Consider the following 17,540-nt stretch of genomic DNA (forward strand, 5'->3'; position numbering starts at 1 on the left):
TAACAAGAATAGATAATAACAAATTCAAGTGTATTTTGTTAATATATACAAAAAAAAAATATGTAAAATAGTACAATTAGTTGAAATAAATAATATGGGTATTTCTGTTATCCTACACTAGAGTTAAACCTTTGGCACAATACAACTCATGTAAGCTCTACCTACTGCAAAACACTTGCATCATCTTCATCTCTATCAAAAGTGACGTGCATTCGGGACATAAGTTGATAATCAAAATACTAAAATCTCAATACTCACTCACCCATCAACATCCATACCCTCATCCTCCTTTGCATTGTTGCTGCTGGACCAAAGCTTGATGGTTCGATCATGCGACACCGTTGCGATACAGCATCCATCTGCCACCAAAACAACAAATATTTCATGACCAAACACCACAGTTTTCGGTTTTACTGTCTTAAATTCATGCTACCTTTTCAAATGACAGAAATAAAAATTTCAGAAGGGAATCAGAGCTGTCCTATGGGTCAAAACACATTTGACACGCTTAAACAAACTTTTTTTTTTTTGGGCGGAGAGAAAAAAAAAAACAGAATAAGAAATCAACACATGATGCAAGATCTCAGTAATTCTGATTTATCATTCTCATCCTTCTTGCATGTTCTTTTGGCACTACACATATTTTAACTTAAATATAGATTACCAGAAAAAAAAATGTGGAATAATGCTCAATATTCCCTCGCTCAGCGGGGACGCGTAGTGCGACCGGGCCGCCCTTTTTAATGCTCAATATTGTGTGTTTCTTCAGTTTTACACAATACTTTTAACTTTTATAAATTCTCAACTAATTAAAAAGGTTCAGCTAAATTTTTCCTAGTAATCGATAATTTTCTTTAGAAGAAAATAGAAAATAATGTTTCATTGTTATTAATATTGGAAGACAGATCATCAATTTTGATCAAAATTCCACGATTTAATAACAATAAAAAAAACATAGAAATCTATCTATAAATCAGCAAAAACATGAAGGATTGTTTTTTTTTTTTTTTGGGAATTAACCCTTAATTAAAATGGCAATCTTGTACCAAAACAAAATATTGTATCTCTATGATATCCTTAATTTGATCATGAAGTATACACTTTGTTACCAACTGGACTGTTAAAAAAACAAAATGAAAATAAAACCATGGAATTTAAATAATCTTACTTACTATATTTAGTTATCTATTAATTTAAAAGACATGAAGCTAAAGCTCATTTTGGCCCCTAAACTAAAGGACGAAATTAATTAATCCCTTATTTTACACAAATCAACAAATAGCCCTCTCACTTTTCTATTTTTTCTCAAAGCAATTCCTTTGGATAAAATGTGAAATGGTAATAGAGAGAGTGAGATGAGATGAGACTGAAATTCTTCTATTCTAAGATAAAGATGAGTAGAACCCAATTTAAATTTCATTCACATCTTACTCAATAACAACCCTGGTGCCATATTCCGTGTTAGAGAAATGATGTTAGAAGAGAAATGGTGTTAGAAGGAGAAATGTCGAACATTAAGCAAGCTATTTTGATAAGTCCTGAGTGGTTTTCATGAATCCATGAAAAAAAAAAAATCGAGGGTTGTTGTGAAGGTGGTGATTGGAATAAAACGTTTGGAGACAGGGGCGGATGTAGGGGTCAAAGGGGCATTTGCCCCCTTCATCCCATTAAATTTTTTTTTTAAAAAATCCAAAAATAAAGGTTAAAGTGCAAAAATACCTCTAATGTTTTGGGTCAGGAGTAATTTTATCTTTAACGTCTAAAATGGTACAATTTTATCCCTAATGTTGGAAGCCAAGAGCAATTTTACCCCTAACGTTGATAAATTGGGTCAATTTGAGAAATAATTCATCAAACTGTCTTCTCGGTCATGAATAATAATGTCTGAAATTGATCCAATTTATTAACATTAGAGGTAAATTTGGTGCAAAATTATAAAATTGATATGCAATTGGTGCACAATAAAGAAAAAAATGACTCTATTTTATAGTAGTGTCTGAAATTGATCCAATTTATCAACGTTAGGGATAAAATTGCTCTTGGCTACAAACATTAGGGGTAAAATTGCACCATTTTAGATGTTAGGGGTAAAATTGCACCTGACCCAAAACGTTAGAGATATTTGATGCGTAACAACCCGAGAATCCCGGAAATGGATGATTACGAGTCGGAAACATTATAATTTACGTTTTTTATCAAAAAAAAATCATAAAAATAATGCATGACAATTGAACGATTTTGCATTTTTCGTCACCAAAAATTGAACAATTTTGCATTTTTTGTCATAAAAAATTGAACAAATTTACATTTTTTGTCTAAATTTTTTTTACGTAGAATTTTGCCCCCGCTCCCTCAAATCCTGGATTCGTCACTGATTGGAGAAGATGTGTTTTTCTCTGAATTTTCGTGGTACATAATATACTTATCTAATTGAAAGTTGTTGTAAGAATGGTGATGTTAAGGCCCCGTTTGTTTGTTTGTCGGAAAATATTGAATAAAAATAAAATATTTTCGGTGTTTAGATACAACATCAGAAAATGAGAGATGATGACGAGTGACTAATATTTTTAAAAGAGTAAAAATAAATAGAGTAATGTTCCAAAAGTTTAGAAAAATGTTTCTTTTTAAAATGATAAAACATTTTCCACGTTTTTCATAAATTTTTCAATTGACAGGCTTAAAATTTTCCATTCCTGCATAATATTGTCCGACAAACAAACAAAACATAAAAGAGCAAAAATTGTTGTTTAATAAGATGAGGGAGCTTGGTTCCATTGCTAATCAGTACACTTACAGTGTTCTGATTAATGGGTTCTTCAAAAAGAAAATGTCTGAAAAAGAGAGGTTTGAGTTGTATGAGAAGATGCAACTTGATGGCGTGTTCCCGAATTTATATACTTGTATGATTAACAAGTATTTCAATGAAGGAAAAACATATAAAACTTATGAACTGTTTGATGAAATGCCTAAGAGGGGGTGGCATCGTATGTTAGAACTCTAGTCTTATAATTTGGAGTAAAATGGGCTTTATGCTAATTTAAAAGATACTGTTTTATAATTTGGAGTAAAATGGGCTTTATGCTAATTTAAAAGATACTGTTTGATCAAACGCTAATAATTAATCAACTATTAACAATAACTAAAAACTATCATTTGAACCAAACAGACCCCAAATTATAGTTGATAGTTGAAATAACAAACATAACAAGTAGATAATAACAAATTCAAGTGTATTTTTTTAATATATAGAGAGAAAAAAAATGTAAAATAGTACAATTAGTTGAAATAATATGGGTATTCCTGTTATCCTACACTAGAGTTACACCTTTGGCACAATACAACTCATGTAAGCTCTACCTACGGCAAGACAATTGCATCATCTTCATCTCTATCAAAAGTGACATGCATTCGGGACATAAGTTGATAATTAAAATAGTAAAATCTCAATACTCACTCACTCATCCACATCCATACCCTCATCCTCCTTTGCATTGTTGCTGCTGGACCAAAGCTTGATGGTTCGATCATGCGACACCGTTGCGATACAGCATCCATCTGCCACCAAACAACAAATATTTCATGAACAAACACCACAGTTTTGGGTTTTACTGCCTTAAATTCATGCTACCTTTTCAAATGACAGAAATAAAAATTTCAGAAGGGAAATCAGAGCTGTCCTATGGGTCAAAACACATTTGACACGCTTAAACGAACTTTTTTTTGGCGGAGAGAAAAATAGACAATAGAGGGCGAGCCTTGGCGCAACGGTAAACGTTGTTATCGTGTGACCAAGAGATCACGGGTTCGAGTCTTAAGGAGCGGCCTCTTGCCAAATAAATTGGCAGGGGAAGGCTTGCCCCCAGTACACCCTTGTGGTGGGACCCCTCCCCGGACTCTCGCTCAGCGGGGACGCGTAGTGCGACCGGGCCGCCCTTTAGAGAAAAATAGACAATAAGAAATCAACACATGATGCAAGATCTCAGTAATTCTGATTCATCATTCTCATTCTTCTTGCGTGTTCTTTTGGCACTACACTTATTTGAACTTAAATATAGATTAGCAGAAGAAAAATGTGGGAATAATGCTCCACATTGTGTTTCTTCAGTTTTACACAATACTTTAATTTTATGAATTCTCAACTAATTAAAAAGGTCCAGCTTAATTTTTCCTAGTAATCGATAGAAAATAGAAAATAACTGTTTCATAGGAATAAATAGATATTATTATTTTATTAGGGTAGTTTTCTTTTTTAGTAAGAGTTTGGATAATTTTCCAAGTTCTAACAAGTCTATCTTTTAAGAATGTAACAAATTTGCTTAAACTTGAATAACATGCAAAGTTTCGACCTATTTCTTTTCTTTTGCTCATTGGGCCCTATGGAAAATGATATAGCTGCAATGAAGCATTAAGTAAAAAAAAAAACTCAGCAATTCAATATTAAGTTGAATCTCCAACATAGTGAAGGAATGGTAGAGGAAAATTAACCAGATTAAGTTGAATCTCCAACCTAGTGAAGGAATGATAGAGAGGAAAATTAACTAGGTCTAGGGGTGCCACATCTGCTTTGTTTGTTTTTTTTCATAGAGCCTTAAACTATACATATCAGCCTAAAACTGAATTAAACCTTGATGTATTTCCATTGAAATGAGGAAGATAGAAGACAAAGAGGGAGGGGCATAGCAAGGGGTCAGAACTACGCATTATAAACTGCTTTTAAAAATAACCCATATAGCCTTATCAATCAATATCAGTAACTCCACAATAGCATCAGCTGCAGTATCACACAGCATAATCTAACTGAAGCTGCAACAAGTCAATCACCACAAGAACGCCAACTTTGGATTGGGATAAGCCAGTCAAGTAAGGTTGTTAAGAAATAAATCAATTATCGCTCATGCATGGATATATGCTAACAGGTCAAGGTCTCTTTTCCTAGTACATGCACCTATAGGCACAATAATTGATTAAACAAACATTGACAATGAACACCTAAGAAAAAAGAGGTAAAACATAATTATAAGTAAAAATGTCAATGCTCGCTTCTGAAGCTAGGAAGTTTACCTGGACTAATATCCAAAGAAGTCACTTTGGCTTCATGCCCTGACAATGTCTTAACAGGCTTAAAATCTCGCCCAGACCAAACCTGATGAATTCACATAAAACAAAGAATAATATTAACATAAGTTGAAGGCTTTGCGAAGTGAAAACAATTGTATTATAACAAGAGAGCTGAACCTTCGCAGTCATGTCATAAGATGAGGTGGCTAAATAGTAGCCTTCTTGAGGCTCAAACTTCACTTCTGATATAAGATTTGAGTGAGCTGGTATAATATAAAGTGACCTTTTCTTCCTCAAATCCCATATGCGGCATGTATTATCTTCACCACCAGTGGCCAAATGATACCCATTGGGTGAAAAGCTAATACCAAGAACCTGAAAATGATATCGGACTATGAATATCATTAATTAGCTAAATATTTAACCAGAAAAAATAATAATTTTAATAACTAATTTAAGAAAGATGAGAGTGCATAGTCTCACAGGCTTGACATGGCCTTCCAACGCAAGGATACTTCTACCAGTACGAAGGTCCCAAACACGTGCAAGCGAATCCAATCCACAAGATCCTACTAATGAGCCATCGTCGTGGAAGGCTATCCCATATACACTACGACTATGACCTTCTTGAAGGAGCAACTCAGTACCAGTATCTACATCCCATAGTCTCCATGTCTTGTCAAAACTTGTAGTCCCCAAGTACTTCCCTGATGGATGGAAGCCAATGCGTGCAAGACGATCTAAATGTCCCTCAAATGTTCTAAGGAGAGTACCATCAGTGTTCCATAACTTTGCAGTTCGATCGGCAGAGGCAGTTGCTAAATGATTGTTCACAGGAGAAAATGCAATATCAGTTGCACGCTCTTTGTGTCCCTTCAAGGCAGAAACAATCTTTACTTGAGGAATGCTCCATACTTTACCAATGCCAGTTAAAGCACTACAAAAGCAACAAGTTTAAGTATTCTAATCTTCATTATAATTAATAGCAGAGATCATCTATAAATCACGAGTTCATCCAAATTTGAGCAATGTTCTATTTAACAGTGAGTATAAGGTATTATATATTTTCTAATGGCAATACAAAAGAGAATTCCGCCACAGAATGCTAACAGAAGTGAAGCTGCCAATTCTGCAATTAACAAAGAGAAAAGGTAAAAAAGGAAGAGAGAGTACCAAGTGGAAAGTAGTTTTCCATCATTAGAGAAGGAACAGCCAGAGAGTGGTCGAGCATCTCCTATTTCGCTACAGTCAAGTGCAAGACTCCCTGCCTGTTTCAAAGCCCAGTCAATTTCAGCATCTACATCTTCATCTGGATCTTCTCGTTTCCTCCTTGCACGTTGAATCCTAGAAGCTGCTCTAAGAATAGAAAATTTTGCAATATCAATTCTAGAATGGAGCAACTCCTTGGAACCTTCAGTATAGAAAGGATACTGAAGCATTTCTTCATCGGCATCATCAGCTATAGCAGTAGCTGCAGCCTCCTCTTCCTCGTGAGCTTTCATCAATTTCTCCAACTGGCCTTCAGCATCAAGCTTCGCCATAAGCATCCGCAGTCTGTCCCGTCTCTCCATCTCCCGTTCTCCGAACAAAGTAACTGGCTCCCCAAGCCTCCGAAGCCGAGCTCGTACTGCCATGTCGTTAGTAGGAACTGCCAGAGCAGCAGCACGCCTCTTCATCAAGAGGTCCTGTATAGCCTTCTGCTGCCTCTCTCTTTCTAATCGGCTTCCTTCAGAGATGACATAATCCACATTTGATCCCGCATCAGTCCCAGAAGGAACTGAATCATCTTCATCGGATTCGGAGTCGCTCATTCTAACATCACCATTTTGGGGTACCGGAGGACGAACCGGGAGAGGAGCTAATGGGCGAGGGATTGCGGCGGGAGGCGGAATGGCAATAGGAGGTAAAGGAGCAATAGGCGGCATAAATGAGGGGAAAACTGGTGGAATGATGGCCGGAATTGGTTGAACTGCATCTTGATTGTCGGGAACTACAGTAGTTGATTCTTCCGGTAGAGTTGGTGGTGGTTGTGAATTTTCTTCTTCTTCTGCCATGGCACCAAATAGAGAGGGTCGTCACAGCGACGACGTTTAAATGGTGAACTCAGCCGTCGCTCCAGGAGCCCGGCGAAATTGAAATTGAGAAATAGGCGGCTAGGGATTGGAAGTTGCAGAGCAGAGAGGGGGCAAATAACCAAGTGACATGAGCTTCGAGTGAAGGAGGCCGGAATATCAAATTGCTATATTTCCTTCTTTAAATTTTAACTAGTAAATGCCTATTGAGCCTAATGTTAAATTGGAATAGGAATAAGGCCATATTTGCCTACTATGTTCGATAAAGTAATAATCACGTTTATATAATAAATTCTTTTCGGTCCCGATTTGGGCCAATGAACTAAAGTAATAATCTCGCTAAATGCATTAAGTAATAAAAATATTTAAATCCTTAAGGGCCCAATGAAAATATAAATTAATAATTATTGAATTACATACAATATATATATATATAGACAAAAAACTTTCAATCAATCAACTAGAAGTCATTTTTTCTGAAAAAATGCATCTATAGTTGATTGTTTTTTCTCTCCACCTAAACCAAAATGAACACCATCCTTAACTTTTTGTAGTGCAAACACAATTTCCGATATATTTTGTTCATGTTGTAGCAAGTAGTTGTTTAAGGTGACCATTGCTTGAAATGCCTCTTTTGACGATACATTTGCGCCAAAGCAACTATCATTTGGCTTTGGATCATTTCCATCATTGTTGTTCATTATTGAAGATACAATGTATGCATTTTAAAATGAAAAATTATCTATATTGATTTATCGATAAATAAATAATCTCACTTAATGAATATTTTTTTCCGGTCCCAAGGATATGCATTTATCGAGATTTTACTGTAATATCTAAAATTTTATCATTTGCTTTTGTGATATTTAGCAGCGGAACCGGGATTCAAAATTTGCCTTTGTGATATTTAGAGGTGAATCGGATCCAAAATTCGTGATATTAAACGTCCTTACAAGTAATAGGTGTGGAGCGGTTTTTATACCGTCCAAAATCTATCACCAAAAGTGATTCCACTTATTTACGGGTTAACAATAAAAATCGTCAACGAAGAAGTAGGGAAAATGCTAACGGTGCTGGTGACTGTTCCTATTGTGATTCTAAGAATGCTAAATTAGGTATTAATTTGAAAAAAAAATAAACAAAAATCCTAAAGTATAAAAAAACCCTTTAAAAGTAAAATGGAAAGAAGAAGAGAAGAGGACCATTATAATTTTTAATTTATTTAACTCTTTTAAATTTATTTTTCATTAGCTTTATCCAATATTAAAATTAATAATAGTATAACAGTCACTTTAGCTTTTATCATTTGTCTTTCTGATATTCAGCGGTAGGATCTAAAATCCAGGAAAGGAGAGGAAGGGAAAGAGGGCTCCACTATGTAGGGAAAAAGATTGAAAGACAATTTAAATGCCCCTTCAAGTAATATATGTAATTACCGTCCAAAATTTATCACCAAAAGCGATCCCACTTACTTATGGATTAACAATAAAAATCGTCATCGATGAAATAGGAAAAATACTAACAGATTCAATTGTGGTTCTAGAAATGCTAATTTATTAATTTGAAAAATAAAATAAAAAAGATCCTAAAGTGTAAAAAAAACCTTAAAAGTAAAATGGAAGGTAGAAGAGAAGAGAACAATTGTTATTTTTTAATTTATTTAACTCCTTTAAATATATTTTTCATTAGATTTATCCAATATTAAAATTAACAATAGCATAATAATCACTTTTACTCCTATAATATCCAAAATCTTATCATTTTCCTTTATGATATTTAGTGGCGGAGCCGAGAACCATAATTCAGGAAAGGAAAGGAAGGGGAAGGGGGCTCCACTGTGTAGAAAAAAATTTGAAAGACAATTTAAACACCCCTACAAGTAATAGGTGTAATTACCGTCCAAAATCTATCGCCAAAAGCGACCCCACTTACTTACAGATTAACAATAAAATCATCATCGATGAAGTAGGAAAAATGCTAATAGGGTTAGTGACTGTTTCTATTGTGGTTCTAGGAATGCTAAATTAGGTATTAATTTGAAAAATAAAATAAAATAAATCCTAAAGTGTAAAAAAAACCCCTTAAAAGTAAAATGGAAAGTAGAAGAGAAGAAAATCCATCATTATTTTTAATTTATTTAACTTCCTTTGATATATTTTTCATTAGCTTTATCCAATATTGAAATTCGCAATAGCATAATAATCACTTTCTCCTTAAAATTATATATACCCATCTGCAACTAGCGAATTATATTATTAGATAACATTTAATTGAGAGAGGAAAAAAAATAAAATTATTATATATAATTATAAGGGAACATTTAATTGGTGTGTGTTGTCTACTGTTTAATTTTTTTAATACGTTGAAGCAAAATATGATGTTTTACTTTAGTATAGAACTCAGCCTCCATCTTCTTCGAAGGAGCATAATTACCTTTGCTGGGGGTTGGGGGCTCCCAACCTAGCAAACCAGGGAAAGAGACTGCCAATGCGACCCCTTCTAGAGGTTTTCCAGTGGATCAGAGGGTCGATCGACCCTCCCTAACTCCGTCCTTACTAATATTTGTTGAAACACAATTTCCACACTGAATTTTGATTATGAAAAAAAATATTGTAAGACAATTAATATTCCATAATTAGTTTTAATATTGAAGTTAAATGTTGATTTAATTGAACTAATTGTTTGTTAAGTGTGTTTGATTGAATAAAAGAAAGGAAAATAAATTAAGGCTTTGAAGTCGACCGAAGGCCTAAGAGTGTTTTCGGCCCAATAGCTGGAAGGATCCAGAAGCAAAGTCCATGCCGATAAGAGTTACTTGTTCTAGAAGATGAAGATCAAATCATATCAGGCAAGATCAATGTTGACTCTAGAAAATTGACATTGCAACTCTATATATGGAAAGAAGTACAAGGAGCAAACGGCTTGTCCCTTGGTCAGCTTGGAATCTTTACTTTATTTTGTGCAAACAATTAGACTGCCTCAAGCACAACTCAGAAGCACGCTGTCTTTTGGAGACAACGAAAAGAAAAGTTCAATGGTAGGTTGTGTACTGAGGATGAAAGCGACAACATAAGCGTTTTCCTCCAACGGTTATTTTGAAATTCGAAATAATCCCCTCAAGTGTCACTATAAAAGCCCCATCATTTGCTTCATTTGGACTTGATCATCAACGCCGAAATTTAGAGAGAATCATCCTTGAAGTTTCAAAAAGCAAAGCAAAAAGCTTATACACATTCACTATTTTCATTCATGTAATAACTTGTAGTTTTTAATTATGTTCTAAGTTAGAACAATTTTATGAACAGATAAAAAAAATTAAAAGCTCTTCTGCTCACTTTGGTTATAAGTGAATAGCTAAAGAGGTAGATAAATAGCTGAGTGTGGAGTGTAAAGGACGGTACTTTACATAACCTCTGTATCTATTGTAAAGGTTTGTGCTCTACCTGTTGAAAGAGTTCACTAGTGGATTAAAACTCAGAAGAATGTATTATGGGGACTAGATATAGGCAGGAGGTCGAACCAGTATAAATCGCAGTGTAACTATTTTCTTAACCCTTTACTTTACTTCTGATATATTGCTTGCTTGTGTTTAAAATATCTAAGTAGTTCTTCTGACTGTTGTATGCAATAGATCACATAAACTTAAGTCAGCAGAAGCTCTCGCAGTTGAGTAGCCTTCTGTGTAAGAAGTTCAGAAGTAGAACCAATCTTCGTTTCTATGTTTAACGCAACAAATGAATTTGCCTCTGATTCAGAATCTGTCTTGGTCTTGTGCTATTGAACTAAATTTGTGAGATTAATATAAAGGGCTAAAATTTACCAAAAAGGTCCATTCACTTCCCTTTAGAACTATATTCTATCTCACAAGGAACCGACAAGTGGTATCAGAGCCTAAGCTCTATTTATTAAGATAAGAATATCTTGAGCCAGATCCTTAAATGACAGCTAATAACACACGTTTCCTTCCGGGAAATGAGGCAACTCAAATCCTCCCAAAAGGATTGTCAATCACTAGACCTCATTTGTTCTTTAGATCGAACTATACATTCTGGAAAAATAGAATGAAGAATTTCATACAAGCTCAAAACATGAGTGCCTAGCTGGCAATAGTAAAAGGCCCCTATGTACCACATGAAACAGTTGAAGGAGTTAAAACTATCAAGACTGAAGAAAAATGGTCAGAGGATGACTTAAAAGGCTTCAGAATAATGTATTGGCTATCAATATGCTTCATTGTGCTCTAGATGATGCAGAGTACAATAAGATTTCAGGATGCGAGTCAGCACAGGAGATATGGAATAAGTCGGAAGTCACCTATGAGGGAACCAGCAAGGTTAAAGAATCAAAATGTGAACCATAATATGAGGCTCTATGAAAAATAAAATAATTAAAAAATAACTATTAAAACAGAAATAATATGATAAAATAAAAAATTTGGTCAAACTATTTTTGAGGTAAAAAGTAAATATAAGTATGATGATCAAAACTAAAATTAATTCGGGGATATAAAAAAGTATAAGGATCAAAATAAAAATTAAAAAGTAAAATAAAGACTGAAGCAGAAATTTACGATAATGGTATAATTGCAAGGTAGTGAAAGATGGAAAATAGAAGAGAAAATCTTACGTGAGTTGGGTAATAAGATTAGAATAATTTGGGGTAAATAAAAAACTAAAAAGGGGTAAATAAAATTATTGTATTAGTAAAACAAACTTTAGTTAAAATGAATGATTTTTTTTCTTTTCCTTACCTTTTCCTGAAATTCTCGAAACAAAACCACATTAACCTCCTGAAATATTCTCGTAGATGATATTTTATCCATTTTGGATGAAAAGTTAACTGGTTTATTAATTTTTGGTACATGACACAATATTTAATATATGACATATATAAATGGCAATTATTTATTTATTTTTTCTATATATATACTTAATGTCACACCCGACCCTAAACGACCTCAATCGGCATCGGACGTGAAATAAAAAGATCATAACCAATACTTAGAAGTCTCCAATTTATTCAAATATCATTATATTACAATTGAACTACCAAATTTCTAACCGTAATTCTAATAATAAGCAGCCAACTTCCAAACCTCGCCTAACCGGTCGGTAACCTGCTCTATATCCTGTACTTTCTCACCTAAAAACATTAAAACATTTAAAAACGTGAGACAAAAATCTCAGTAAGAAACTATCAGCTATAAAAACCAACTTTACTTAACATAGCTACATATATACATTTATAAAGGGATTTAATCAAAACCTTATAAAATATACTCAAAACTTAAGTTTATAATATAATCATCAAATCTTATAAAATATACTCAAAACTTAAGTTCATAATATAGTCCAAGTAGTAAACCAAAAACATATAAAATATATAATATTGTATCCATCCTCGAATTCCACCCGTGTAGATCATAACATCAATCAGAACAATATCGAGATATCTCATTTATATCTCGTTCCTTGCCTAACAGTTAGGACTACCAACCGTGCACTCTGGCCATACCGCCATTAGGTATGGTCTTACAAATACAACTCCTACCCCGGGCAATCCTAGATGGACAAAACCATTTAATTTTTCGAAATATCACAACTCATAAAAATCATATTTGGACTTCAATCCAAAATAATAACAACAATAACCGCAACAGATTTCTCAATCCAAAAATAATTCTTAAGAAATCATCAAATTCTTTTTATTCAATATATATACATTGAAACCCAAAACATATATGTATATATGTAAATCAACCAAATGAAGCCTTAAATCAACATAATCAAGTAAAATCTGAAATTCACATAGAAACATAGTCAATAGCTTCATTTGAACCATAATTTCACAATAAAAAGCAAAATCGTAAAAAATCTCAATTTACAAAATACCTGTATAATCCTTAAATATCAATTTCTGAAAATTCTTTGATTATAAATATATCTATATACATAAAACTCAAAATATAGTTGATAGTTACTTACCTTGGCTACTAATTGACCCGATCGATTCTTCTCTAAATTCTGTCTAAGATGTTTTCCATCCAAACGTTTCCAAAACTCAAAAACTCTTCGGTTAGGACTTAAATCTATGCATAAAGATGCTACGTTTTAAATTTCAAGTGATTCGGACGGTCGAATATCCGTAAATCAAAGAAACAGTGAAGAAACGGTCGAAGAACGATGAACTGACAGAGAAAAGAAAAAAAAACAGAAAAACAGAAAAAGGAAAAGGATAATCGCCCACCTCCTGCGAATTTGAATATATATCCAAATCTGGTAAATATCCAGTTTGATCCTCCATCTTTATATAATTTCTTAAAAATAACTCTAAACTTTTAATTTACACCTAAAACCATCAAATTAACTCCAAATTTTTTCTATAGCACCAAATAAAAATCACACACCTAATAATTATCATATATACTAATATCAAAATATAAATTCTAGAAATTTAATCACGGACGTGACACTTAATATGTGGATAAATAAGAAAAAGTAATAATTCTTTATTTATCCACATATTAAGTCTATAAAAGGACGGTCCGGTGCACTATGCGTCCCCGCTTAAGCGATGGCCCAGGAAGGGGTCCCAACACAAGGATGTACTGGGAGCAAGTTTTCCGTTGCCAATTTTTTGGCAAGAGGCAAAAAAAAAAATTAAAACAATTGTTACATACACATGTCATATGTCAAAAATTGTATCATGTGAAAATAATTAATAAATTAGTGAATTTTTCATCCAAAATGGGTTAATGTCGCTTATGATAATATTTCAGGGGGGAATGTCATCAAATGATACCACATGGGGCAAATAACAAGATTTTAAATACTATAAGGGTCAAATAGAGATTTAATCCATTGGAATAATATGATCCAATTAACAAAAATTTGTTATCAATTTATTGTGTAAGCTGATCGATATTGATGAGATTACACCATATAGAAGAACGATGGACGAGGTTAACATGTACGCAGCCAAATAAAAAAAACAACAACCCTATTTAAATTAATGATAAACGCATTTTCAAAATATAAACACTCTAAAAATGTGTTGTAGTGTAAAAGTTTGGGAAAAAATATTTTTTTACCTTTAATTTAATCATTTTGTTCAATTCAATGAGCAATATATCAAAATCTAAGCAAAATTACAAGTTAGATGAGAATATTTCATTTGTCTGTTATTTTCATGCATTTCCATTTATGTCTTTCTCATCTTTTGTAGTCCAGAAGAACTTTAACAAAACTATATCGACTTACACGGGATCGTTTCCATCTGATTACCTTAGGAATATTAGGCATTTCTCTCCTACTTTCCGATTCATTCTCTTCCACATATTCACTCACGTTTTTTTTTTATGTTTGAATTGAGATATTAGGTTTTCAATTAATCATGCGACTAAGAACAACAACAAAGCATATAAAAATACTAAATTGTAATTTTTCCATGTTTAAACAACATATAATTATTGTTATATAGGAAAAATAATCATCCGGTATCTGTCGCTGTTAGATCTAAGTTTTGAAAAAAAAAAGGCTATTACAAACTTTTTGACATATATATTTAAATACAGTTTATTTTTTGTTTAGTTTTTCATATATGAGTTTGTAGAAATTTTTTTTTACTGTGATTGTCATTTTTCCAAATCCAATTGAAAATCCAATGATCCTTAACAATGGTAGAAAATATAATCAATAGAAAAAAAAAATTATTAGTTAAAAAAAATAAAGGAAAATACTAAAGGTACTAAATAATCATTTTAGCTTTTTGCAATTAAAAAAAATCATGTTTAGTACATTTGAAATTCCAAATCTAAATGTTTACTTGCACTTCTCTTTTTTCTTTATCTTTCTAAGTTTTACCTTGCAAGAGTTATAGCGTTTTTCTAATGTTTTATAGTCCACAGTCAATCTATTAAATTTTCTTTCGTGTTCTCTTTGACACATAGAACACATCATTGCTTAGTTTTCCCTCATTCCAATGTTTGCTTATAGGCTAAATCTTCAATTTCAAACTTATAAATCTGGTGTAAAACCCTTAACATCTCGTCCATGATGCGGTATGTAGACTCTAAGCTAAAATTACACTCGTGGGCACGCCGCCTACATGTTCCTCATAATAAATGTAGGTGATATGATAGAAATAGTTGCTATTGGTAGAATCTTCAAGCATAATTTTGGAGGGTTTAGGGACAACTGCCTCAAAACCTGCTCCAAACAAAGTTGGATTTAACTCCATTAACATGATATGGGAAGGAGAATGGATGTTAATATCATGAATGTCAAACATATATTAATAAAATAGTTTAGGATCTACTTTCCAAACAACATTTTCAATTATAAGCGCTAAACAAAAACGCAATATTCAAATGCAAAAGCAACAACAGCAAAAGAATACATGTTAATCACCATGATTCCATCTTCTACTACGCTCCAGAATTCCTTTCCTTGAAGGAAATTCTCCATCAATTTTGTACAGTGATACTAGTCATCGAATTTAAAGATAACAGATTGCATAAACGTGTTGTTGTTGGCACTACAAAAGACTAGGTCTAATTGCAAACAAATTCTATCATGTTCCCATTATTTAGGACTTATTAATAACGCGAACGACTGCTTGGAAAATGAACCAACAGTAAATGCTCAAAATTTTAGTAAAAAACTAAGAAGTTGACTGAAATATTGTATTTTGCAATGTTATAAAACTCGGATCAGAAATTGGACCGGTTCCTGATTCGACCGGTCGAATCGGGAACATGTTAGCTCTACGATCTGAGTTGAATTAGTCTGTTGCATTTGCAACAGACAAAGGAAAAAAATTAATTAGGTCAGCTTTATGAATTTGCATTTTAAATAATTTTTATGGGTAAAAGATAATGGATCGAAGCAAAAGTAGACTGGCATAAAGAGTAGGCCTAAGTGCAAACAAATTTTATCATGTTCCTATTATTTAGGAACTTATTGTTGAAACGCCTTTCCACAATGATTTTGATTTGACAAAATTATTTAAATTAGATTTAAATTCCTATGATTAAATATTCCAACACATTAAATTTAAATGTTTTGATTTATTTACTACTAATGTGTTTGTTCAATGTTGAGTATTTAAATTAATAAGAATTAGAAGACGTTAAAGACCAAGGCCCAAAAGCCCACAAGAGAAGGTCAAAAGCCCAAGTCAATATATCCAACTCAGCATCAGAACGCGGCCCAGCAGATGGAAGGATCCAGAAGGCGTTCCTAACAACTTTATGCCGAAGCTGCTGAGTCGAACTGATAGAAGACAGGTTAGCAGTTGACCTGAACAACTTCGAGACAAAGTCATTCCACTTTGGGAAAGATTCAGACGCTGCAGGAAGCTGTCTGGAAGACTTTGCCATAAGTAGAGGGACAATCTGACGCCTACCGACTGGAAGTACCTGGCAACTGAATCAGACAGAAAAGGCAACGTTCTCATTGGCCGAAGACACTGAGTACTGACGAGTGAAAGCGACAACAAGCCGTTTCCCTCCAACTGTTATTTTGAAATTCGAAATAACCGGTGCCTCAGATGTCACTATAAATAGGACTCTCATTTGCTTCATTCGATGCAGATCTTCACCAAGTTGAAACACTGACCAAATTGCTACTTGAAGTTCTGTGCTAAAGCAAAGCAAAGAAATCTTACACTCATTCTTATTTTGTGTAAAAGCCTAGATTGTAAATCATTTAAAGTGTTCTTTGTACTTAGAACAAAACTTTTATCATTTCTAGAGATTAGAAGGAGATACTGAGTTGCTCGGTTATAGCACTTAGTGGTAGAAATAGTATTGGGTATAGGATATAGAGGAAGGTACTCTGTATACTCACTGACTATTGTAAGAGGTTTGTGTTCTACTGAAAGAGCTCAGTAGTGGATTAAAGCTCGGAAAGATTCCGGGGACTGGATATAAGCAAGAGGTCGAACTAGGATAAATCTGCTAAGTAACACTTTCTAACTCTTACTCCTTATATGCTTGCTTTGTATTGTGCCTAGTAAATAATTAAAATATACATACTGAGTTGTGTGGCTTGAACATTAAGTTTAGGAATAGACTTCAGTGCTATCTCCTGACTCAACGTTAGAAGCAGTTTTAGTTACTAGTTAACTAAACCTGCCTCTGATCTCACTCAGGGCCACTGTGCTAAACGACTTAGTAAAAGTCGTATTTAAAAAGAAGTGAGCCTTACTGAGAATTTTTTTAAATAGTTCCTAACCCCCCCTGGAACTAATTCTCTACGTTACACGAGACCAACACTTATTAATAACTGGAACGACTGCTTCAAAAATGAACCAACAGTAAATAGTCAAAAATTTTGTCAAAAACTTAAAAGTTGTTTGAAATATTGTATTTTGCAATGTTATAATACTCGGACCAGAAATCTGACTAGT

At 33.4% G+C, this 17,540-nt stretch overlaps 1 protein-coding gene across 1 annotated transcript; it reads right to left on the reverse strand.

Annotated features, from left to right (window-relative positions):
• Positions 1 to 3,213: 3,213 nt before the first annotated feature.
• Positions 3,214 to 7,319, reverse strand: LOC136208894 (U4/U6 small nuclear ribonucleoprotein PRP4-like protein). The gene is made up of 5 exons (XM_066000186.1): positions 6,232 to 7,319; positions 5,542 to 5,995; positions 5,236 to 5,433; positions 5,062 to 5,143; positions 3,214 to 3,555 (listed from the first exon to the last, which is right to left on the reverse strand). Exons 1-5 carry the CDS (start codon positions 7,110 to 7,112, stop codon positions 3,455 to 3,457), a joined length of 1,716 nt encoding a protein of 571 aa, XP_065856258.1. The 5' UTR covers positions 7,113 to 7,319; the 3' UTR covers positions 3,214 to 3,454.
• Positions 7,320 to 17,540: the final 10,221 nt, after the last annotated feature.

This window comes from Euphorbia lathyris, chromosome 10 (genome assembly GCF_963576675.1).
Source record: "Euphorbia lathyris chromosome 10, ddEupLath1.1, whole genome shotgun sequence".
NCBI lineage: Eukaryota > Viridiplantae > Streptophyta > Magnoliopsida > Malpighiales > Euphorbiaceae > Euphorbia > Euphorbia lathyris.